Genomic DNA, 23689 nt, shown 5'->3' with positions numbered 1-23689 from the left:
AGCTGGAATATCAGTGATCATAGGTCTGTGGGATCAGAAAGAAGTCTGTGATTGTGATGGTCAGTTGGGGTGGGGGTGCTAGGAATATGGCCCAGGTGTCAAAGGGACAGCAGCCCAGGAAAGTTTGGGAACTAATGTACCATACATTAGATGACATAGTCCTAGATACACTGTTTGAATAAAAGATGGGGTGGTTACATCTGGAACATCTTTGATCATAGGCTTATTGGAACAAGACCTGGGGCTAAACAGCTACTACTACAGCTGCTTATGCAAAATTCAATATTATGCATTAGATATTGTAGTCCTAGATAGACGATGTCTGAATAATAGATGGGATGGTCACATCTGGAACATTATTGATCACAGGGTCTGTTGGATCAGGACTGACCTGGGGCTAAACAACAACAACAGCTATAGCCACTAATTCCAACTACTGTATTATACATAACATAATGTAGTCCTAGATACATTATGTCTGAATAGAAGATGGGATGGTCGCATGTGGATCGTCTTTGATCATAGATCTCTTGGTTCTGAACACTCGGGGTTTTAACAACAACAACAACTATAGCTACTAATATTAACTGCTATACTATACATTAGCTAATGTAGTCCTAGATACACTATGTCTGAATAAGAGATAGAAAGATCATAGCTGGAACATCTTTGATGATAGGTCTACTGGATCAGGACTGACCTGGGGCTAAACAACAGCAGCAACTATAGCCACTAATACTAACTACTGTAGTATACATTAGACAACATAGTCCTAGATATATTATGTCAGAAATATAGATGGGATGGTCACATTTGGAGCACCTTTGATCATAGGTCTGCTAGATCAGAACAAACCTCTGGCAAAACAACTATGGCCATTAACATTACTGTACATTTGATAATGTAGTCCTAGATACACTATGCCTGAATGAAAGATGGGATGGTCTTTGATCATAGATCTGCTGGATCAGGTCTAAACCCGGGGTTAAATATCTGTAATTAAGCTAAACAGGGCCTTCCTTCTCTCTCTCTCTCTCTCTCTCTCTCTCTCCGCCCCCTTTTCATACCCCTTGAAATCCCCTAAACACACACCGCCTTGTTGTGCGGACTCAGGAATGGTTTGGACATGGTCTGGTGCAATTGATTGGTTGCTATGCCAACGAGAATTTTTTTATCTACGTAGTGGGGGGGGGCGGGGGGGGATTGAGGAAGCTGGTCCACGAAGCTGAGTTTTTTTGGCAGAGATTACTTGTACTACTACTACTACTACTACTGCTGCTGCTTCTGCTGCTGCTACTACTATTACTACTGCTATGACTACCACCATCACTACAACTGCTACTGCCTTCATTATCATCATCACTATCATCACAAATGTCATCATTTCTAAACCCTTTTTTTACTTATGGACCCTTTTGATCCCTAGTTTGCTTGGATGTAAAATAGGGATCTCTGAGCTATTTGATGTTCAATCCTTTAGCATTCGCACCATTGTGTCAAATGTGATTCATATTCATTCACAAAGGCACAGGTACGGCTGTCTGGTAAGGAGCTTGCTTTCCAACTACATGGTTCTGGGTTCAGTCCCACTGGATGGTACCTTGGGCAAGTGTCTTCTCTTATGTTTAGTGGCCTTGTGGTTAGGGTATTCAGCTCACAGTGGTAAGGTCATGAGTTCAATTCCCAACGGTGTGCTGTATCCTTAAGCAAGATTCTTTATTTCTCATTGCTCCAGTCCATTTGTTGCCAAAAATTGAGTTTTACCCATAATTCAAAGGGCTGTCCGTGTTATGCTGAATCTCCATGACAACTACATTAAGAGCAGGCATGTCTGTGGAGTGCTCAGCCACTTGCATGTTAATTTAACAAGCCGGCCATTCCATTGATTGGATCAAGTAGAAGCATCATCATCGTAATCAATAGTGTGCCAGTGTCCTTGAGCAAGACACTTTATTTCACATTGCTCCAGTTCACTCACCTGGCAAAAATAAGTTGTACCTGTAATTCAAAAGGGGCCAGCCTTGTCACATTCTGTGTCATGTTGAAACTCCCTGAGAACTACACTAAGGATATACATGTCTGTGGAGGGCCACTTATATGTTGATTTCATAAGCAGGCAACTCCATCAGTCAGATCTACTGGAACCCTCATCTTTATAACTGACTGAGAGCCAGGCTTATTTCTTTCCATCTTGGGATCTTTTTTAAAACGGGGGGCCACATTTTTCATTAATGAAACACTTTGAAACTTGGAACACTGGTAGAATGTGTCATATAAAACATCTTTTTCTCTTAGTCTTCTTAAAAAAAAAAGAAATCCCTAAGTTATTCCATGTTAAAGTTGTCGTATTTCTGTAATTTCAACCAATCACTGACGTCCATTCAGCCGATATACATTAAGTGCCGACTACATAAACAAACGATTCTGAAACAATTCTATTGGTGATAGGGTTAGGGTTAGGGTTAGGGTAAAACAGCAAATTTAAAAAGAAAAAAGCAAATAAAACGAAGAAGAAAAAAAAGAAAATGAAAAAAGCAAATAAAACGAAGCTATGGCTTAATCAACCAAAGGAGTAAATGTAAACAACTGAATACTTGTCAGTGATTGGTTGAAATTATCGAAATAAGACAATTTTTTACATGAAATAAATTCGAATACAAAAATATTTTACTGTTCTATAACACAAAATAGATAAGTATACGAAGTTTGAAAGTCTTTCCGTACCAAAAACACTACGTAAAACATTAATGAAAAATGTGGCCCCCGTTTTAAAAAAGATCCCCATCTTGTCATTCCTCTTCCCTGATAACCACTTTGAACTCTTCTCAGCTGTCACTATCATTTCCCATGTCCAGGCAGGATTTCACAAACAAATCAGGCAAATACATTGTGTTCTTGAGCAAAACACTTCATTTCACTCCAGAAACAGACTCTCTTCAATGTCTGGGTGTGAAGGTTCATGGCTCAGTGGTTAAGGTGTCGGACTCATGACACTCACAAGGTTTTAGTCAGCCTGAGGCAACAATAGCAGACACTTGCCCAAGATGCCACGTAGTGGGACTGAACCCGGAACCATGCAGTTGGTAAGCAAACTACTTACCACACAGCCACACCTGCACCTATTTATATATATCTTATCTTTTACTTGTTACAATCATTAGATATTGGCCATGCTGGAGCACTGCCCTGGAGAATTTTTTAGTTGAATGACTCTACCCTAGTACATTTTTTTAAAACCTGATACTAATTTTATCTGTTCTTTTGCTGAACTGCTAAGTTACAGGTATGTAAACACACCAGCAATGGTTGTCAAGAGGTGGTGTGGGGACAAACGTACACACACACACACACACACACACACACACACACACACACACACACTATATATATATATATATAATATATAATATATATATATATATATATAATGGGCTTCTTTCAGTTTCTATCTACCAAATCTACTCACAAGGCTTTGATAAGCTATAGTAGAAAATGCCTTCCCAAGGTGCCATCTAGTGGGACTGAACCAAGAACTATGTGGTTGGGAAGCAAGCTTCTTACAACACCGCCTCATTGAGAGAGAGAGAGAGAGAGAGAGAGAGAGAGAGAGAGAGAGAGAGAGAGAGAGATATGGGCTTCTCTCAGTTTCTATACCAAATCCTCTCGCAAAGCTTTGATTGACTTGGGGCTTTAGTGGAAGTCTCTAGCTCAAGGTGCCAAGCAGTGGGACTGAACTTGGAAACATATGGTTGAGCAGTAAACGCCTTAACCAATCAACCATACTTGCAACTCTTTTATTTAAAAAAAACCAATCGTAGGAATTTGGACATGAATTTTACTCAACCGAAAATAAATGGAATCTAGTGATCAACAAAAACACTCAACCCAAGTTACTCACCTTAACGAGCACAGGTAAACATATTCTTAAAGATAACAGCAAAATTAGGTCAGTCATGAATTGTTCTGAAATTATTCCTAGTGTTACCTACTCATGTGTCTCAGTAAACAAAATATTTCCTTCAAGGCATATAACCTTACGAAATATTTAGTATTGACTTAGGTCATGTCTTGTACTGTGTTACATTATAATGTTAGTATTTAACATAGGCATGGTTGTGTGGGTTTGGAGCTTGGCTTCTCATTCATGTGGCTCTTGGTTCAATCCCACCGTGTGGCACCTCAGGCAAATGTCCTTTTTTTTTTCCCTCGTTGGTTGGTGAAAGTCTTATCGGTGGATTTGGTAGACTGAACCAAATGTAACCTGTCACATATGTGCACACATCTTGTCTCAGTCATTAAACTGCGACCATACTGGGGCACCACTTTGAAGAATTTTAGCTGAACAAATCAAATCTGGTACTTACTTTGTTTTAAGCCTGGTACTTTTTGTATCAGTCTCTTTTGTTGAACCGCTCGGTTACGGTTATCTAAACACACCAACACCAGTTGTCAAGCGGGATTGGGATACCTAATGACACACATATGTGATGGGCTTCCTCCAATTTCCATCTACCAAATCTGTTCACAAGGCTTTGGTCAGCCCTAGGCTATAATAGACACTTACCCAAGGTGCCACACACTAGGACTGCACATGCAACTGTGCATGCATACATGCAGCTGTAAACAAACGCACACTCACAGGCATGCAACTTTACACATACACACACATGCAATTGTACACACACACACACACATGCAACTGTACACACAAACATATGTAACTGTGCACGCACACACACACAAACTACACATTACACCTGCACCACCCTACACTGCTCCACCCAACCTACCCTCTACAATTCATCTTAATCTCGTTGTGGATAATTTTGTTAATTATCTTAATCTGGATTATCCACCATTTAACATCTGGGTCAGAGGTCATGACCTCTTATTCCTCTCCCTCCCTCTATTTTTCTCTCCAGCAATGGGGAGCGATGGTGTTATTTAGCTCCAGGTTAATCCAGTTTTATTCATCGCTTCATTAGTTTCCCAGACATGGTGTCTTTAGGACTACATTTTCTAAAGTGCTGTTTTTGAAGCAGCATTGGGCTTCTTTCAGTTTCCGTCTACCAAATCCACTCACAGGCAGAGAATTAGTTGTGTTGATTGAGTCTATTGGATAAAATGCCTTACTGTATTTCATTATCTTCATCAGTGTTTCCTAAAGCAGGCAGTACTGTACCCTTGGGTGCAGTGGAAAAATCCCAGGAGGAGGGGGTGGTGAGGAAAAGTGGGGTGATAATGGAGTGGCCAAAAGGTGTGGGGAGCAATGGATGTAAAATTAAACAAAATAGGTGCAGGAGTGGCTGTGTGGTAAGTTGCTTGCTTACCAACCACATGGTCCTGGGTTCAGTCCCACTGCGTGGCACCTTGGGCAAGTGTCTTCTACTATAGCCTTGGGGCCGACCAAAGCCTTGTGAGTGGATTTGGTAGACGGAAACTGGAAGAAGCCCGTCGTATATGTATATGTATGTGTGTGTGTATATGTTTGTGTGTCTGTTTGTCCCCCCAACATCGCTTGACAACCGATGCTGGTGTGTTTACGTCCCCGTAACTTAGCGGTTCGGCAAAAGAGACCGATAGAATAAGTACTAGGCTTCCAAAGAATACGTCCTGGGGTTGATTTGCTCGACTAAAGGCGGTGCTGCAGCATGGCCGCAGTCAAATGACTGAAACAAGTAAAAGAGTAAAAGAGTAAAATAATGGATTAATTAAGTTTTATTTGTGAAATGCTGTCGTTTTGAATTTGTTGTAGAAAGTGGTGAATGTTTTCAGTGGTGAATGGGTGAATGGGTGGAGGAGCTAGGAATGTGGCCCCGGTGCCTGGGAACCACTGGAGGATAACTTGCAATGAAATAGAATGTTTATTTATTCACATCGTTTCGGATTATCTCATAGCTTCTTGATTTCACTGATACGATTGATTATTTTTCAAAGGACATTGTTGGGTAGGTGTGATAGGTCAGACATGGCCCTGGTTATAAAGTATTTTTTTTTTCCTTGTGTCTTTCAGTTTCCATCATGTCGCAGAAGTGCCCACGGTGTGATAAAGCAGTATATTTTGCTGAAGAAGTGCGAGCCCTTGGCAAGAAGTGGCACAAACTTTGTTTGAAATGTGGTAGGTCACAGTTTTATTGTGTGTGTGTGTGTGTGTGTGTGTGTGTGTGTGTGAACATGTCTCTGTATGAATGTGTGTGTGTGAAGATATGTTGTTTCTGTTCATGTTATGCTTTTGTTTCTATTCTTAACCCTTTTGATAGCGACCTGTCTGAGACAACATAGAACCCCTATTTTAACTGTTTTAGCCCTTTTGATACTAAATCACCCTGGACTGCCCCAGGATGATATATGGTACAAACTTCCTATTTTAATGTGAACAGCCATAGGAGTGGCTGTGTGGTAAGTAGCTTGCTTACCAACCACATGGTTCCAGGTTCAGTCCCACTGCGTGGCATCTTGGGCAAGTGTCTTCTATTATAGCCTTGGGCTGACCAAAGCCTTGTGAGCGGATTTGGTAGACGGAAACTGAAAGAAGCCCGTCGTATATATGTGTGTATATATATATATATATATATATATATATATATATATATGTATGTATGTGTGTCTGTGTTTTTCCCCCAACATCGCTTGACAACCGATGCTGGTGTGTTTAGGTCCCCGTAACTTAGTGTTTCGGCAAAAAGGGACCGATAGAATAAGTACTAGGCTTACAAAGAATAAGTCCTGGGGTTGATTTGCTCGACTAAAGGCGGTGCTCCAGCATGGCCACAGTCAAAAGACTGAAACAAGTAAAAGAGTAAAAGAGAGAGTACACTAAAACCTTCCATTAAAATTTCATGTTAATTTTCCAAATTCTAATTTGATAATGATATTATTTTAATAACTTCATTATTACCATAACAATTGCAGCATGGAAGGTGTTTATAAGCCATTTAAGAAACACTCAAAAACCGTTAGATTCACTTCAACATTTAAATTTAATTTGCCAAAATATTTTCTTCACTTTGAGACCGCAACCTGTTCACTCACAAAATGCAGGAGATGCAGCATGGAATTTTTTTCTCTCAATAGCAATGTTCCACCTTCGAATGAGAGCATGCATCGCTGCCTCATAAAATTCTGTTGGCTGTTCTTTGAGCCACTTCTTCCCTACAGTTTTCACTTCCTCGTCACTGGAATAATCTTGACTCTCAAACTCTCTTTCATGGGGCCGAAAAGATGATAGTCTGAAAGCGCTAAATCTGGTGAGTGTGGAGGTAGTGAAGAAGTGGCTCAAAGAACAGTCAACAGAATTTTATGGGGCAGGGATACATACTCTCATTCGAAGGTGGAACATTGCTATTGAGAGAAATGGTGACTATGTTGAGAAGTAGGGATGTGATCCACAGAGGACCAGCTTCATTTTGATGTATGATACATGTTCCTGTGTTGGTAAATATACCTGTCCTAAACAAAATGGCAATACTTTTTGACTTTCCCTCATACTTTATAGCATATTATGGTTGCATAATGAAATACCATGTTCCTACAAGTCATAAATATTAACATACCAGTTTCCAGGAATGCATTTAATATATAAAATTGGTATATCCAATACCTATACTCAGTTATGTGGAGGCACATGGCCTAGTGGTTAGAGCAGCAGACTCACGGTTGAAGGATCGCGGGTTCAAATCTCAGACCATGCAATGTGTGTGTCTATGAGCAAAATATGTAAGCTCCATGTAGCTCCGGCGTAATGGGGAACTTCTGCTAGCTCTTCTACTATAACTTTCTTTCACTCTTTCTTCCTGCATCTAGCAGCTCACCTGCGATGGACCTGTCCAGGTGGAGAACCTATACGCCAATGAAACTGGGAAACCGGCCCTTATGAGCCTGGCATGAATCAAAAAGGAACAAACAAACATACTCCGCTATATATAGTGGCTATTTAAGCAATGAGTTCAAGAATGATTAATGGGTTAGATGGGCACTGATGAAGGGGCAAAAATGTCTGAAATATGGATATACGCCTATTACCCTTTTTTGACCTTCAGTTTCATTGTTTACATCTGACATCCTGGATACAAAACATCACAACAAATATCAGTACTGGGTACAATTTCTATAGACTATATGAAGAGATAATCTTAACAAGTGATGAATCGAAGATGGTTACAGATGAGAGTGCAAGGTTGGCAATGCACAGCTCTTCTTCAGCTCTTCTTCACTTTAAACAAAGTCACTAGACTAATTATCAGTCATCCTTAATGATGACTAGCTGGTTCTTATTGCTCTGACAGACAACCATGTGTAAGAGTTGCAGTTGTGGCGGGTGAAGGTGGATGAGCTTCGCTTTATATACAGGTGTGTTTGTGGAGCGAGGTAGACAAGTCTTATATACAGGTGTTTTTATGGGCTGAAATAGATATGATGACAGTAGCAGTTACTTTGTGTCCAAAGATCATGTGAAAGAGTGGCACACCCTCAAGTGGTTATGGAAACCTGCCCTTGACACTGCAGGAACTTTCTTCCTGCATGTGCGTTGTAGTTTTAGCCAGTTCATGCAGTCCAGTACAACTCTTTAAACTTGAGAATCTGACCAGTGACTCAGCAGGCTAAGGTGTCCGTGATGACCAGCAAACTGTAGGTTTTACATTAGAGTGGCCTTCTCCAAGGTGAATTGCCTTAAAGAGCTGGAGAGCTCCACCAATGTTGGTGTTGTTGCAAGGGAGTCAAAGTGGGTACTGGACTACAAGAGGGACCCCACTCCCAGATTTTCTGTTGGGGTTGATTCTCTGAGACTTATCTTTTACCGAAGCATTCACAAGGTAGTGAGGGTTTGTGTCAAGGAGCTTCTACCATAATATGTTGATTAATCCATAGCTGGGACCCTAACATGCATAACTGCTCTAGATCAGTCAGAGTAGACTGGAGAACAATAATAGCTGAGGGGTTGTTCCACAATCCTCAAAACTCTAGAACAACTGAACCAAGGCCCCACTACCAGCTGAAGTTTAAAACCATATCCAGAACATATACATGAATGCTAATTACCCCATAGCCGGGACCCTGACTACTTGCGATGAAAAGTGGATTCTGTACAATGATAAAAAGTGCTCTTCGCAGAGGTTGGACCAAAATGAAGCACCGAAAACCTTCCCTAAACCCAAGCTCTTCAAAAAGAAGGTTATGGTGACTGTTTGGTGGTGTACTGCTGGACTCATCCACTATAACTTGTTAAAACCTGGAAAAACCATTACTGCAGAAACACATTGCTCTGAAATTGCCGAAATGAACAAAAAACTGCTACTCTTCCATCCCAGACTGGTCAACAGAAAAGGGCCAATCATTCTTCATGACAATGCTTGATCACATTTCACTAATGACAATCCAAAAGTTGAGGGAACTTGACTACAAAGTTCTTCCCCACCCAGCTTATTCCCCAGACCTTTCTCCTACCGACTACCACTTTTTCAAGCACCTTGATGGTTTCCTGCAAGAGGAGGAGTTCAAAATTCAAACCGATGCTGAAAGTGCATTCAAAGAGTTCATCAACTCCAGATCTTTATGTTACCGAAATAAACAAACTTGTAACTCTTTGGCAAAAATGTTAATTGTAATGGTACTCACTTTGATGAATAAAACTTCCGCATTGTTGAAATATTTTGTGATGAATTTCATATTTCAAAACATTGTTTACTTTTTACTCATCCTGATATATATATATATATATATATATATATATATATATATATATGTATCTTTGTTTTGAAATGTATACTGTGACATTGACAGTGTGATAAGCCAACTGTGACAGCAAGTTTTAATATTAAATCAATATGATAATGTAAAGAAATAATCATGTGAGAGTGTGGAACGGGAGTGTTTCAATGGTGTGTGTATCTACCCCCCCCCCCCCACACACACACACACACAAACGTGGAGGTGCATGGCTTATTGATAAGGTTGTTGGATTCATGATCATAAGATTGTGGTTTCAATCTTGGACCGGTTGATGCATTGTGTCCTTGAGCAAGATACTTTATTTCACGTTGCTCCAGTCCACTCAGCTGGCAAAAATGAGTTGTACCTGTAATTCAAAGGGGGTCAGCCTTGTCACATTCTGTCATACCGAATCTCACTGACAACTACGTTAAGGGTATGCATGTCTGTGGAGTACTCAGCCACTTGCTCATTAGCTTCATGTGTAGGTTTTTCTGCTGATCAGATCAGCTGGAACACACTTCGTTGTAACTGACAGTGCCATATGTTGTGTATCGCTTACCTTGGATGAATTTAGAAGCTTCAAGAGAATTTACCTATTTTGGTTTTGTATTTGGTTTGCAAGATTCTTTATGTGAATTTGTGTGTTGAAACAAATTTTGTTGTGTCTAGAACGGGAAATGGTGAACTGAGGTAAAAATGAAATTCTTGGGGTTAATGATGACATAAAATTATATAAAAAATGTGTTTCTTGTCACGACAGAAATTTCTCTTTTGGCAGCCCTGTATCTGTCCAATATAATGAATGTCTAAGTAGATATGTGGAGGCGCAATGGCCCAGTGGTTAGGGCAGCGGACTCGCGGTCATAGGATCGTGGTTTCAATTCCCAGACCAGGCGTTGTGAGTGTTTATTGAGCGAAAACACCTAAAAGTTCCACAAGGCTCCGGCAAGAGATGGTGGCGAACCCTGCTGTACTCTTTCACCACAACTTTCTCTCACTCTTACTTCCTGTTTCTGTTGTGCCTGTAATTCAAAGGGTCAGCCTCGTCACACTGTGTCACGCTGAATATCCCTGAGAACTACGTTAAGGGTACACGTGTCTGTGGAGTGCTCAGCCACTTGCACGTTAATTTCACGAGCAGGCTGTTCCGTTGATTGGATCAACTCGAACCCTCGACGTCATAAGCGACGGAGTGCCAACAAGTAGATATATATGTAAATAGATTCAGTATACCTTTTGAATTCAAAGAATCTATGGTTTTCTTCCATCAAATCAAGCAGTTAATGTTGACATAAATAAATATATTTTGGGGTAATTGATTAAAAAAGTTCCCCGACCCCTGTTCTAGGGAGAGTCATTATGCCAATATTATTAACACATGCACAGGTTCAATTCTATTCCTTTATTATTAGTCACTTGGTTAAATATCTGACTAACAATTGATTAGTTACTTGGATATTTAACTAATGGACTAATAATAAAAGAGTGGAATTGGATCAATTTGTGTGTTAGTTATTTGGCATAATGCCTCTTCCTAGACAAACCAGAATTTACTAACAATTTGTAGATACATCTTATTTCTTTATGCAACTATAATATACTATAAAGTATATTAAATGTTTTTATAAGTCAATACCATGTTCTACTACATTAGCAGTGTGCTTTTACATAATTTGTTTAGGTTACTTTTAGACTTTCTATATGTAAATTGGTATCTCCAATAACTTTGCACCGCTATGTGTGGTGGCTGTTTAACCCTTTTGATACCAACCTGGCTGAAACCAGCTCTGACTCAAAGTACAAATGTCTTGTTTTCATAAGTTTTGAATTAAAATCTTCCACCAAACCTTAGTCACAATTTATGTTCCTAACACTACCTTAACACAGACCCACAAATATATATATATATATATATATATATATATATATATATATATAGCCCAGTAGGCAGCGCGTCAGTCTCATAATCGTGTTTCAAATATGATGGGCTTCTTTGAGTTTCTGTCCACCATATCCTCTCAGAAGGCTTTGGTGAGCCTGAGGCTATAGTAGAGGACACTTGCCCAAGGTTCCATGCAGTGGGACTGAACCTGGAACCATGTGGTTGGGAAGCAAACCTCTTACCACACAGCCATGCCTGTACTTGTGTGTGTGTGTGTAAATAACCATTTATGTATTCATATATGTTTAGGTGACTGTGTATATGTGTGTCTGTGTATACATACACATGTACATGCTCACTGGCTCTCTTTCTCTTCCTCTCTCTTTTTTCTCTCCTTTTCAGTTGTTTGTGTGGGTGTGTGTACTGATTATTTTTGTTGTCGTTGTTGTTGTCATCTCCATGCTTATTCTGTTTCTTTGTCCCTGATAATACTTCCTCGCACCCAGCCCACACACTACCATCCTCTGTCACCACCCTCACCTGAAATGAATTTTTAAAATTTTCTTCATGAAAAGAATGTTTTCTTAACGGAAATGCTTTTGGTCAAACAAAGCAAGTTACGTATATGTGAATAACACACGGTATGTATATGTGTGTATATGAATACATGACGTGTGTGTATGAATACATGACGTGTGTGTATGAATACATGACGTGTGTGTATGAATACATGACGTGTATGTATGAATATATGGCATGTGTGTATATATACATGATTGTGTGTGTGTATGAATATGTTTTTTGTTTCTTTATTGCCCACAAGGGGCTAAACATAGAGGGGACAAACAAGGACAGACAAAGGGATTAAGTCGATTACATCGACCCCAGTGCGTAACTGGTACTTAATTTATCGACCCCGAAAGAACGAAAGGCACAGTCGACCTTGGCGGAATTTGAACTCAGAACGTAACAGCAGACGAAATACCACTAAGCATTTCGCCCGGCGTGCTAACAATTCTGCCATCTCACCGCCTTTTGTGTGTGTATGAATATGTTTTTGTGAATGGATGTTGTGTATGAATACATGTGGGGATGGAAGATGTGTGTGTGTGTGTGTGCAGTAAACAAGAAGACCAAGATGGTGCAAATATGTGATTTATACAGAAGTTGTTAGCTGGTCAAAAAAAAAAATTGCCCACTGGTCAACACAAAAGGACCTTGAGGTAGAGGAAAACCAAGAAGTAGCAGTAAGTGATAAGAACTACTAATAACAAAAGACTTCAAGAGAAAGTTGGTTCAACTTAAGGGGAAAAAACTATAATGGTTTCTGATAGAGCAGCTGATGAGGGGTTATCTGACCTGTCTGTGCTTGACCAGTACTTATTTCATCAAACCTGAAAGGTTGAAAGGCAAAGTCAACCTTGGCAGAATTCGAACTCAAACAGAGCAACGGGCCAAATATCACAAAGTATTTTATCCGGCATGCTAACCATTCTGCCAGCTAGCTGCCTTTTATAATAATAATAATGATAATAATAATGGTTTGAAATTTTGCTACAAGGACGGCAATTTTGAGGGAGGAGATGAGTCGATTACCTCAACCCCAGTGTTCAACTGGTACTTATTTTATTAGTCCTGAAAGGATGAAGGTGCTAAGCTTTTCGTCCGGTATGCTAACGATTCTGTCAGTGTGCCACCTTAGTAATAATAATAATGGTTTCAAATTTTGCCACAAGGGCAGCAGATTTTTGTGGGGAGGGGATGAGTTGATTATATCGACCCCACTGTTTCACTGGTACTTAATTTATTGACCCCTAAAAGATGAAAAGCAAAGCCAACTTTGGCGGAATTTGAACTTGGAACGTAACGATGGACGAAATTGCATTTCGTCTGGCACACTAATGATTCTGCCAGTTCACTGCCATAATAATAATAATAATAATAATAATAATAATAATTAATATTAACCAGAATGAAGTAGATTGACAAATTTATTTTTTGAACCAGGGGAAGACACGCAAGATGTCGGAATATTGTTCACGAGATAGCAAATGGCACTCTTCTTTTAATTTTGATTTAATAATAATAATAATAATAATAATAATAATAATTTGAAATTTTGCCTCAAGGGCAGCAATTTGTGGGGAGGGGTTGAGTCAATTACATTGACCCCAGTGTTGAACTGTACATCTCAACGCTTTCTTTTCTCTTTTTTTCTGTTTTCTGCTGTCTTCAACCCCCAAATACTGGACTCTCCTACCATGACCATCACCACATTCAGCTAAATGCAACAACCTGCTGGACAGCACCACCTGTACTGACCACAACAACGAAGTCTACTGCCGGGCATGTTATGCTAAGAACTTTGGTCCAAAGGGCTACGGGTTTGCTGGAGGAGCATCAGGACTTTCCATGGATACTGGGGACCCGGGTGAGGTCACACGGAAGTAAGCACACTCCATCTCTCCTCTCTCTCTCGTTTTGGCTCTGTTTCTCCTCCTTTATCCTTTTTCTCCTCTCTCTCTCTCTCTTCTCCCTTTCACTTTTCTCTCCCCCCCCCCCCCCTTTCTCTTCTCTCTTACTCTCTCTCCTCTCTCTTCCTCTTTCTCCTCTTTCTCCTCTCTCTTCCTCTTTCTCCTCTCTCCCCTCTCTTTCTCTTCTCCTCTCTCTCTCTTCTCCTCTCTCTCTTCCTCTCTCCCCACTCTTTCTCTCTCTTTCTCTCCCCTCTCTCTCATCTCTCTCCCTCTCTCTTCCTCTCTCCCCTCTCTTTCTCTCCCTCTCTTTCTCTCCCTCTCTCTTCCTCTCTCCCCTCTCTCTTCCCCTCTATTTCTCTCTTTCTCTCTCTCTCTTTCTCTCCCCTCTCTTTCTCTTCTCTCTTTCTCCCCCCCCCCTCTCTCTTTCTCTCTCCTGTCCCTTCTCCTCCTCTTTCCCTCTTTCTCCTCTCCCTTTCTCCTTTATCTGTGACTTTCTTTCACTCCCACTTTCTCACTCTACTTTCATTTTTTCCATTGTTTCTTTCCTGTCTTTCTCCTCTCTCTCTTCTCTCTCCCTCTCCCCCCCTCTCTCTTCTCTCTCCCTCTCCCCCTCTCTCTCTTCTCTCTCCCTCTCTCTCTCCCTCTCTCTCCCCCCCTCTCTCTGCCCCTCAAACATCAAACTTGATCTTCCATTACACACACACACTCACTTCACTCCAACCCTTCCTGAAATGTGCTGTCTCCCCCCTTCCCCCAACGCCACTCCGTCTCTCCCCCCATGCCACTCCACACCACCCCCTCCACAGCGCCCAACCTCCCTCCATATTCTTCCCAAACCCTAACCCTAACCCCAACATCACTCCACTCCCTCTGCACTACAACCTGTACCAGTGAGCCAAGAAGGTGGATATGTGCTACAGCCACCACACCACACTACCACACTGTCTACAATATCACCACCGCCACCGCCGCCATCATCATCATTACCATCAACACCACCATCACCAGTCACCGCCGCTGCCACTTGCCACCACTGTTACCCCCTTCACCACCACCATCACCACTACCATCAACACCACCATCACCGTCACCACCACCACCACTACAGTCACTGCCCCTTCCACTCTCCATAATTGCCACCATCCTCACCATTACTATCATCATCATCTCCACTACAACCATTTTGTCTGTTGCCACTACCTCTACCATCATCACCTTTGTCACCGGCACAACCACCAACTTCCCACTTTCTTCATCACCACTGTCTCACCATCACCATCCCCAGCACAACCAATTACAACAAACACCCGACCACCCACCCATCCCGGCAACCACACCTGCTGCAGTATCATCTCTTTGTCTCCTACTTTCAGGAATGTCTCCCACCTAGCTGAGGCCCACGCTGCTCCCATCCTCAGCACCAACGGTACGGCAAAACCTCGATGGGGCGGATGTGACATGTGCCCTCGATGCAACAAGGCTGTGTATATGGCCGAGAAAGTGATTGGTGCTGGTAAGGTAAGTGAAATTACCCCTGTTCCCTCATATCTCTCTCTTTTACTCTTTTACTTGTTTCAGTCATTTGACTGCGGCCATGCTGGAGCACCGCCTTTAGTTGAGAAAATCGACCCCAGGACTTATTCTTTGTAAGCCTAGTACTTATTCTATCAGTCTCTTAAGCCGAACCGCTAAGTTATGGGAACGTAAACACACCAGTATTGGTTGTCAAGCAATGCTAGGGGGACAAACACAGACACACAGACAGACACACACACACATATATATATATATATATATATATATATATATATATATATACATATATGCGATGGGCTTCTTTCAGTTTCCGTCTACCAAATCCACTCACAAGGCTTTGGTCGGCCCAACGCTATAGTAGTAGACACTTACCCAAGGTGCCACGCAGTGGGACTGAACCCGGAACCATGTGGTTCATAAGCAAGCTACTTACCACACAGCCACTCACTTATTGACCCCTTTGATTACGATTTAATTCTGGTGGACCACTTGTTTTTTTACTATTTTATTCTGGAGGAACCCCATTGCCATTTGATGTCTAAAAACTAGTTTTACAGACCCTTCTTTCAAAATTCCAGAGAGAGAATTAAAAAAGCTTTAGTGGCTAGTGGTCAATCATATATTCGCATGCATCTTTGCCTCAGCATCACATGATGGTTTTTAATGAGCTTCACCATCATACTAGTGGTGGTGTAAGTTTTCAGTAATAAGACCTAGCAAATGAATTGCTATTATGTCTCTCTGTGTGTCTCTATTATTACAGTCTATCCACAGTTCTGATTTGAATTTTTTAATTTTTTTTAAATGACCCCCAAACAGCTGTGATGTTGCTTTTGTCTTTCTCTTGCAGACTTACCATAAGGTCTGCTTCCGGTGTTCCACGTGTAACAAATCCTTGGATTCCACCACGTTGTGTGACAAAGGCTGCGAGATTTACTGCAAAGGTGAGTGTTTTGGTAGGTGGGGAGAGTTGTCAAATGACGGTGGGGGAACAAACACACACACACACACACATATATATATATATATATATATATATATATATATATATATATATATATATATATATATTTGTTTTGCAAGATTTTCGATGTGAAATCGTGTGTTGAAACAGATGTTGTTGTACTTGGGGATGGTCATATTGCCAGTTTAGCCAATAAAAACACACGCACTGTATATTTGGTGTTAATTTGCTTCAGCTTTATATTACATTATATTACATTAATCCTATTTCGGCCAGAGTTCTTTCGTCACACTTCTGTGACCTCATCAGTGGCCCTTTGCTTTCTTCTTTCTTATGTGTGTCTCACCTTGCTAACTGTCAGCCATTTTGTATTTTGTATTTTTATTGGCTAAACTGGCAATATGATCATCCCCAAGTACAACAACACACACACATATATATATATATATATATATATATATATATATATATATATATATATATATATATATATATATATATATATATATATATACGATGGGCTTCTTTCAATTTCTGTCCACCAGATCCACTCACAAGGCTTTTTGGTCAGCCCGAGGCTATGGTAGAAGACACTTGCCCAAGGTGCCACGCAGTGGGACTGAACCCAGAACCATGTGGTTGGTAAGCAAGCTACTTACCACAAGGCCACTCCTGAATGTACATATGTATTTTTGTTTATATATATATATATATATATATATATATATATATATATATATATATATATATAATTATAATAATAATAATAATAATAATAATAATAATAATAATAATAATAATAATAATATTAAGGACAAAATCCAAAATATTTTTGAATAGATTTTATTTTCGGTAATTTCAATTGATTTTAATCAATTTAAATTTCCTTTCTATTTGAAAATAGGTTATGAAACACGTGTAGTCATTTTATTATCTTTATCTTATGATATTTACTTTGTTTTATATTATACTCATTTATTGTGCTTTGAATTGTTAATTTTTCTATATGTGATAGTAGATTTTCATCGATGAGTTCTTGAAACTTGGTTATTTTCCCTAAAACTATATATTTTATATATATATATATATATATATATATATATATATATACATATATATATACATATTTATACATGCATATACCAACATACATGCATACATATATATATATGTGGGAAGAACCATTTTAACGATGCATCCTGCCCTACTCTTCGAAACGCCTGTGTTAGAATGGGGGCAGCTGATGAAGGAAAATGTTCTCTATGTGGCCTGTGTGTTTTCTGTACTCTGGTTATTATTATTTTTCTGTCTACGTTTTGTTTGCAATGTCCTGTACCCAGATATACACCTATATATACAGGTAGATGTAGGTATGCACATACTTGTATGTATATATGTATATACTCATTTATTATTTGTTTTATATATATATATATATATATATATATATATATATATATATATATACATACATACACACACACACATACATGCACACTTTTGTGCGGGTGGCACATGAGATGCACCATTTTGAGCGTGGCCGTTGCCAGTACCGCCTGACTGGCTCCCGTAGGATTTTCGAGTGAGATCGTTGCCAGTGCCCCTGGACTGGCTTGTGCGGGTGGCACATAAAAGACACCATTTCGAGCGTGGCCGTTTTCTTGCGGGTGACACGTAAAAGCACCCACTACACACTCTGAGTGGTTGGCGTTAGGAAGGGCATCCAGCTGTAGAAACTCTGCCAAATTAGATTGGAGCCTGGTGTTGCCATCCGGTTTCACCAGTCCTCAGTCAAATCGTCCAACCCATGCTAGCATGGAAAGCGGACGTTAAACGATGATGATGATGATGATATACACATTGACTTATATACTCTGTTTTTCTTGTATTCCAGCTTGCTACAACAAACAGTTCGGACCAAAGGGCTATGGTTACGGCGCTGCTCTTGTGAGAACGACATAAACAGAGAAATCTCTTTTGAATAATTATTATAAGTGCATTAACTGCTATTTCTACACAGCACGGGACCAGCAACAAGTGATAGTACCATGCACACACAAACGCACACACTGTATTAATCTTAAAATGGACACTGTATGAAATACATATAGCCAAATATTTGCCATTCTTTCTCCTTCCTTAGATGTAGCAATAGTTTATTATAGATCTTAGAAGAAATACTAAATAAATTCTTGGCAGTTAACCTCTACATGTAACCCCTGTCTTAGACCCTCTTATACACATCAAGGGACCAAACAATAGTGTTAGAAGCACATATATATCTTTTTTTGTATTTTTAGGTGGGTCATGTTGCTAATTGAATACACACGTTGGCTGTATTTCACTTCAGTTTTATTATCTTTGTCAAATGTTTTGCTTATTTACTCACATTCCTTTGAATTAATCATGCACTATCTTGGTGTGATTGTTCAGATGATATTGTAGGGAAGGTGTGATAGGCTGGATCTGACCAGTTTGAGCATAAAACATGTAGAATATTAGAACTGGATGTAGCCGGTTTAAATATTATGGCAGCAAGCTTACAGAATCATTACCATGCAGGACAAAATGTTTAGTAGCTTTTCTTCCAGTGCTTCATGTTCTGAGTTCAAATGCCACCAAAGTCAGCTTTGCCTATCATTCTTTCAGGGTCGATAAATTAAGTACCAGTGGAGTAGTGGGGTCAATGTAATTGGTTCATCCCCTCCCCCAAAATTGCTGCCCTTGTGACAGAATTTGAAACTATTATTATTAAGGCGACGAGCTGGCAGAATCGTTAGCGCACTGAACGAAATATTTAGCGGTATTTCGCCTGTCGCTAACGAAGGTCGACTTTGCCTTTCATCCTTTTGGGGTCGATAAATTAAGTACCAGTGAAACACTGGGGTCATGTAATCAACCAGTCCCCTCCCCACAAATCTGAGGCCTTGTGGCTCCAGTAGAAAGGATTATTATTATTATTATTATTATTATTATTATTAAGGTGGCAAACTGGTAGAATCGTTGACATCCCTAGCAAATGCTTAGTGGCATTTCATCTGTCTTCAAATTGTGAGTTCAAATTCTGCTGCAGTTGACTTTGCCTTTCATCCTTTCGGGGTCGATAAATTAAGTACCAGTTACACACTGGGGGTCGATGTAATCGACTTAATCTATTTGTCTGTCCTTGTTTGTCCCCTCTGTTTAGCCCCTTGTGGGCAATAAAGAAATAAGAAATGTTACCCCGCTGGGCGAAATGCTTAATGGCATTGCTTATGACTCTTTGTGCTGAGTTCAAATGCTGCCGAGGTGGACTTATAAGTTCCAGATGAGCATGAGGGCCAGTGTAATCAATCTCCCTTGCTCTGCTTCCCTCAGAACTGCCAGCCCTGTACCAGGATTCACAAGCATTATTTATGAACTCTGCAACTTTATTGGTAATGATGAAATCCCATTCCCATGCTGCTTGTAGATTCTTCATGCTGTCACCCACTGCTTGTGCTTAAGGACCCAGGAACAAGCGAAGAGTATTTGTGTGTCCTGAGAAAGAAAGGTTTACCTCGTTGTTGATAAAGTTAATAATCGTAATGAGAGGACTCTGGGACACCAATCAGAGTGATTTATGGATTAAATTATTAGATAAGTAAATATCTAAATGAATGGTAATAAAAAAATTGAAGTGAAATACAGTCAGTGTGTGTGTGAGAGAGAGAGATTTAGTTAGCAGCATGATCCTCCCAAAGTACAATATTTCTTTTTGCACATGATTTCACATCAAAAATCTCATGAAACAAGTATGTACATGTTTGTATATCTATGTGTACACATGAATAAAAATACAAGTGCATATATATATATATATATATATATATATATATACACACATATACATACCAGCACATACATACAAATACATTATTTATATCTGCAAAAAAAATTATATACATACACACACACACATACACAGATGTGTAGAAGTCAGTATCTACTTACACACCTATGTGTGCACTCACATTTATGTACACATAGAGAGATGTGTAGACATACACACACACGCACATACAGACACATTATTACTATGTATTTAGTCTAACCAAAATGATTTCTTTAGACTTAACCCAAACCACACACAAACACATACATTTGTAGTTATATTTTAATATCTCATGCTGCCTGCCTTTTAGTTGTACTCTTTCTTTGCTTCCCATTTCCGAAACTGATACAAGCAATAAATAATAGATAGACCAACAGACCATCTTGATAATGGAGCCCCAGTTGTATTCGATTGCAAACCTTAGCAATCTGTGCTCAATCCCCACCGAGTTCAATTTTGCCTTTCATCTACCCCAAGAGTTAGTTACACAGTCGAGTCCCAGTGGAATACTGGCACTCATTATCGTCTCCCGGATTTTAAGGGTTTGTTCGGAATCCTTCAGTTCCCAGCCAAAGAACATTCTTACGGTATTTTCCAGAATGCAAGTCGAATTTATAAATGACAAGGACGTTTTTTTTGGCATACAAGTTGACATTTTCAGATCAAAGTTTACAGCCCGGAAAGGAAGGAGGTAGGTTTATATATGCCAAGACAACTTCAGTGGACCAACAATTCCATGTGAAATGAAGCAGGATTTCGTAGGATAATGGCTGTTTGAACGTCGACTTGTGTACTGGAAAATGCTGTAGTTAATCTCTGAACAAACCAGTTCTTGTTGCAATTTTTTGCCAACTGGATTTTTTCTTTGAGTTAAAACATGGCTAGGAATTTCAGCTGAATCTGGCATTTATTTCAATCTACGTTTTGGCCAGAATTTTGGCTGTGTATACATATGTATGTATATGTATGTGTATGGAGAATGCGTGTTAAATGATGATGATTGTGTATAAATTAATGTGCATGTGTATATACTTGCGTGCATGCATGTATGTATATCTGACTTTTTTTTTTTCCTAGAATTCCTGGATAAAAGGAACTGCTTTAAAATAAAGAAAAAGTTGTGTATATATGTGTGTATATATGTACATGTATGTATGTGTTTTACATGTTTGTATGTAAGTGTGTGTGTATGTATGTATATATATATATATATATATATATATATATATATATATATATATATATATATATATATATATATACACACACACAAGCATGAATGTAATGTGTATATTATGTGTGCTTGTATTTGTACATATATGTATATTGTGTGCATATAAATTTATATATATACACACACACACACAGATATATATTTGTACATGTGTGTATCTTGTGTATATATATATGTTTGTATGTATATAAGAAATAGGTACCCTGCATCCCTGTGTGTCATAACAGGTAACTAAAGTAGGGGTTGGCATCTGATTGGGCATCCAGCCATAAAATGCTGCCTTATAATGACCCACCTAACCCATGCTAGCTTCGAAAATTGGATGTAAAAACAATGAAAGTACTCCCGTAATTAACCCCCTCCACACACAACTATTTGTAACAAATTCTTCCTAACAATTTATTGGCCATTTTTTAATTAATAAAATTTATTTCTTTTTCACTTAAGATGTTTTGTGCCTTTTCTTTATTTTTTATTTGTTTCAGCCAATGGACAGTGGCCATGCTGGGGCACAGCCCTGAAGAGTTTAGTTCAGTGAGTGGTTCTCAACTATGTTTGACCTATGGACCCTTTCGGTTCCTATTTTACTCAGGGGGTGGGACCCTCGTAGCCAGTCAATATCTAAAAACTCATATTTTTGTAATCAAATATTATTGGGTAATCTTTTACTTATTTCAGTCATTTGACTGCAGCCATGCTGGAGCACCACTGCCTTGATGGGTTTCAGTTGAAAAAATCAACCCAAGGACATTTTTGTTTTTTTTTAAGCCTCTTTTGCCAAACTGTTAAGTTATGAGGATGTAAACACACCAACATCGGTTGTCAAGTGATGGCGGTGGGCCGGGACAAATAGACATAAACAAACATACAAATGTATACATATACTCTTTTACTTGTTTCAGTCATTTGACTGCGGGCATGCTAGAGTACCACCTTTAGTCTAATAAATTGACCCCAGGACTTATTCTTTGTAAGCCTAGTACTTATTCTATCGGTCTCTTTTTGCCAAACCGCTAAGTGACAAGGACGTAAACACACCAACATTGGTTTTCAAGTGACAGTGGTGGTGGTGGTGGTGGGGGGGGGGGAACAACACATATACAAACACATACATACATACATATATATATATATATATATATATATATATATATATATATATATATATACACACACACACAAGCTTCTTTCAGTTTCCATTTACCAAATCCACTCAAGGCTTTGGTTGGCTTGCGGCTATAATATAAAACACTTGCCCAAGTGGGACTGAACTTGGAACCATGTGGTTGGGAAGGGAGAGCTTCTTTCAGTTTCAGTCTACCAAATCCACCCACAAGGCTATTGGCTCAAGGCTATAGATGACACTTCCCCAAGGTGCCATGCAAGTGGGACTGAACCCGGAACCATGTGGCTGGGAAACAAGCTTACTATCAAGCGGCCATGCCTGTACCTGCATAAAATAAATGTTTAACCAATTTATTAGATGTAAATTTTAACAATAAGGTCTTATATGGACCCTAGTTGAGAACCCTTAGTTTAAACAAAGAAATTGAGTCTGGTACTTAGGCTTTTCCTTTTTTAGTCTATTACTTATCTTCTAAGTTGTAGGGACATAAACAAACCAACACCAGTTATCAAATAGTTGTGGGAACAAACACACACACACACACATACATACTTGAATACAGGTCAGCTTTCCAGCAGATGTGAATATATAATCGAAAGTCCAGGAAAAAGAGAACATTTATGATGAATTAATGTGGAACTTGCAGCTCTTGTATCCTGACTATGAATTGTCATTTGCACCTATCACCATAAATGAATTGGGCTGTGTACCAACAAATTTACACAAAAACCTAGAAATACTGGGTTTTCCAATGAAAAAGCAAAAGAAACTGATGCAGATTCTCCAAATCCAACCTATTAGTGGCACAGTGAAGATCTGTAAGACATTCCAAAGATTCTCCTTTTGATATTCTTACATTTGGGTGTCTACATCAACAGTTGAACCAACACACCAGCTCAACCACATATT

At 39.4% G+C, this 23689-nt stretch overlaps 1 protein-coding gene across 1 annotated transcript in view; it reads left to right on the top strand.

Moving 5' to 3' along the window:
- Window positions 1–22100, top strand: part of LOC106877716 (cysteine and glycine-rich protein 1) — a 93863-nt gene extending 71763 nt beyond the window's left edge. Inside the window, exons 3-7 of the mRNA XM_089345752.1 lie at window positions 6014–6118; window positions 13875–14040; window positions 15441–15585; window positions 16454–16547; window positions 18462–22100. Of these exons, the coding sequence (XP_089201878.1) occupies window positions 6022–6118; window positions 13875–14040; window positions 15441–15585; window positions 16454–16547; window positions 18462–18529 (570 nt within the window). The 5' untranslated portion in view covers window positions 6014–6021 and the 3' untranslated portion in view covers window positions 18530–22100. The remainder of the gene's footprint in view (window positions 1–6013; window positions 6119–13874; window positions 14041–15440; window positions 15586–16453; window positions 16548–18461) is intronic.
- The last annotated feature ends 1589 nt before the right edge of the window (window positions 22101–23689 follow it).

The sequence above is a fragment of the Octopus bimaculoides genome, chromosome 29, assembly GCF_046866305.1.
Source record: "Octopus bimaculoides isolate indiv1 chromosome 29, ASM4686630v1, whole genome shotgun sequence".
NCBI lineage: Eukaryota > Metazoa > Mollusca > Cephalopoda > Octopoda > Octopodidae > Octopus > Octopus bimaculoides.
Note: the sequence above shows the minus strand (reverse complement) of the source record. Positions and strands in the feature narration are given on the sequence as shown.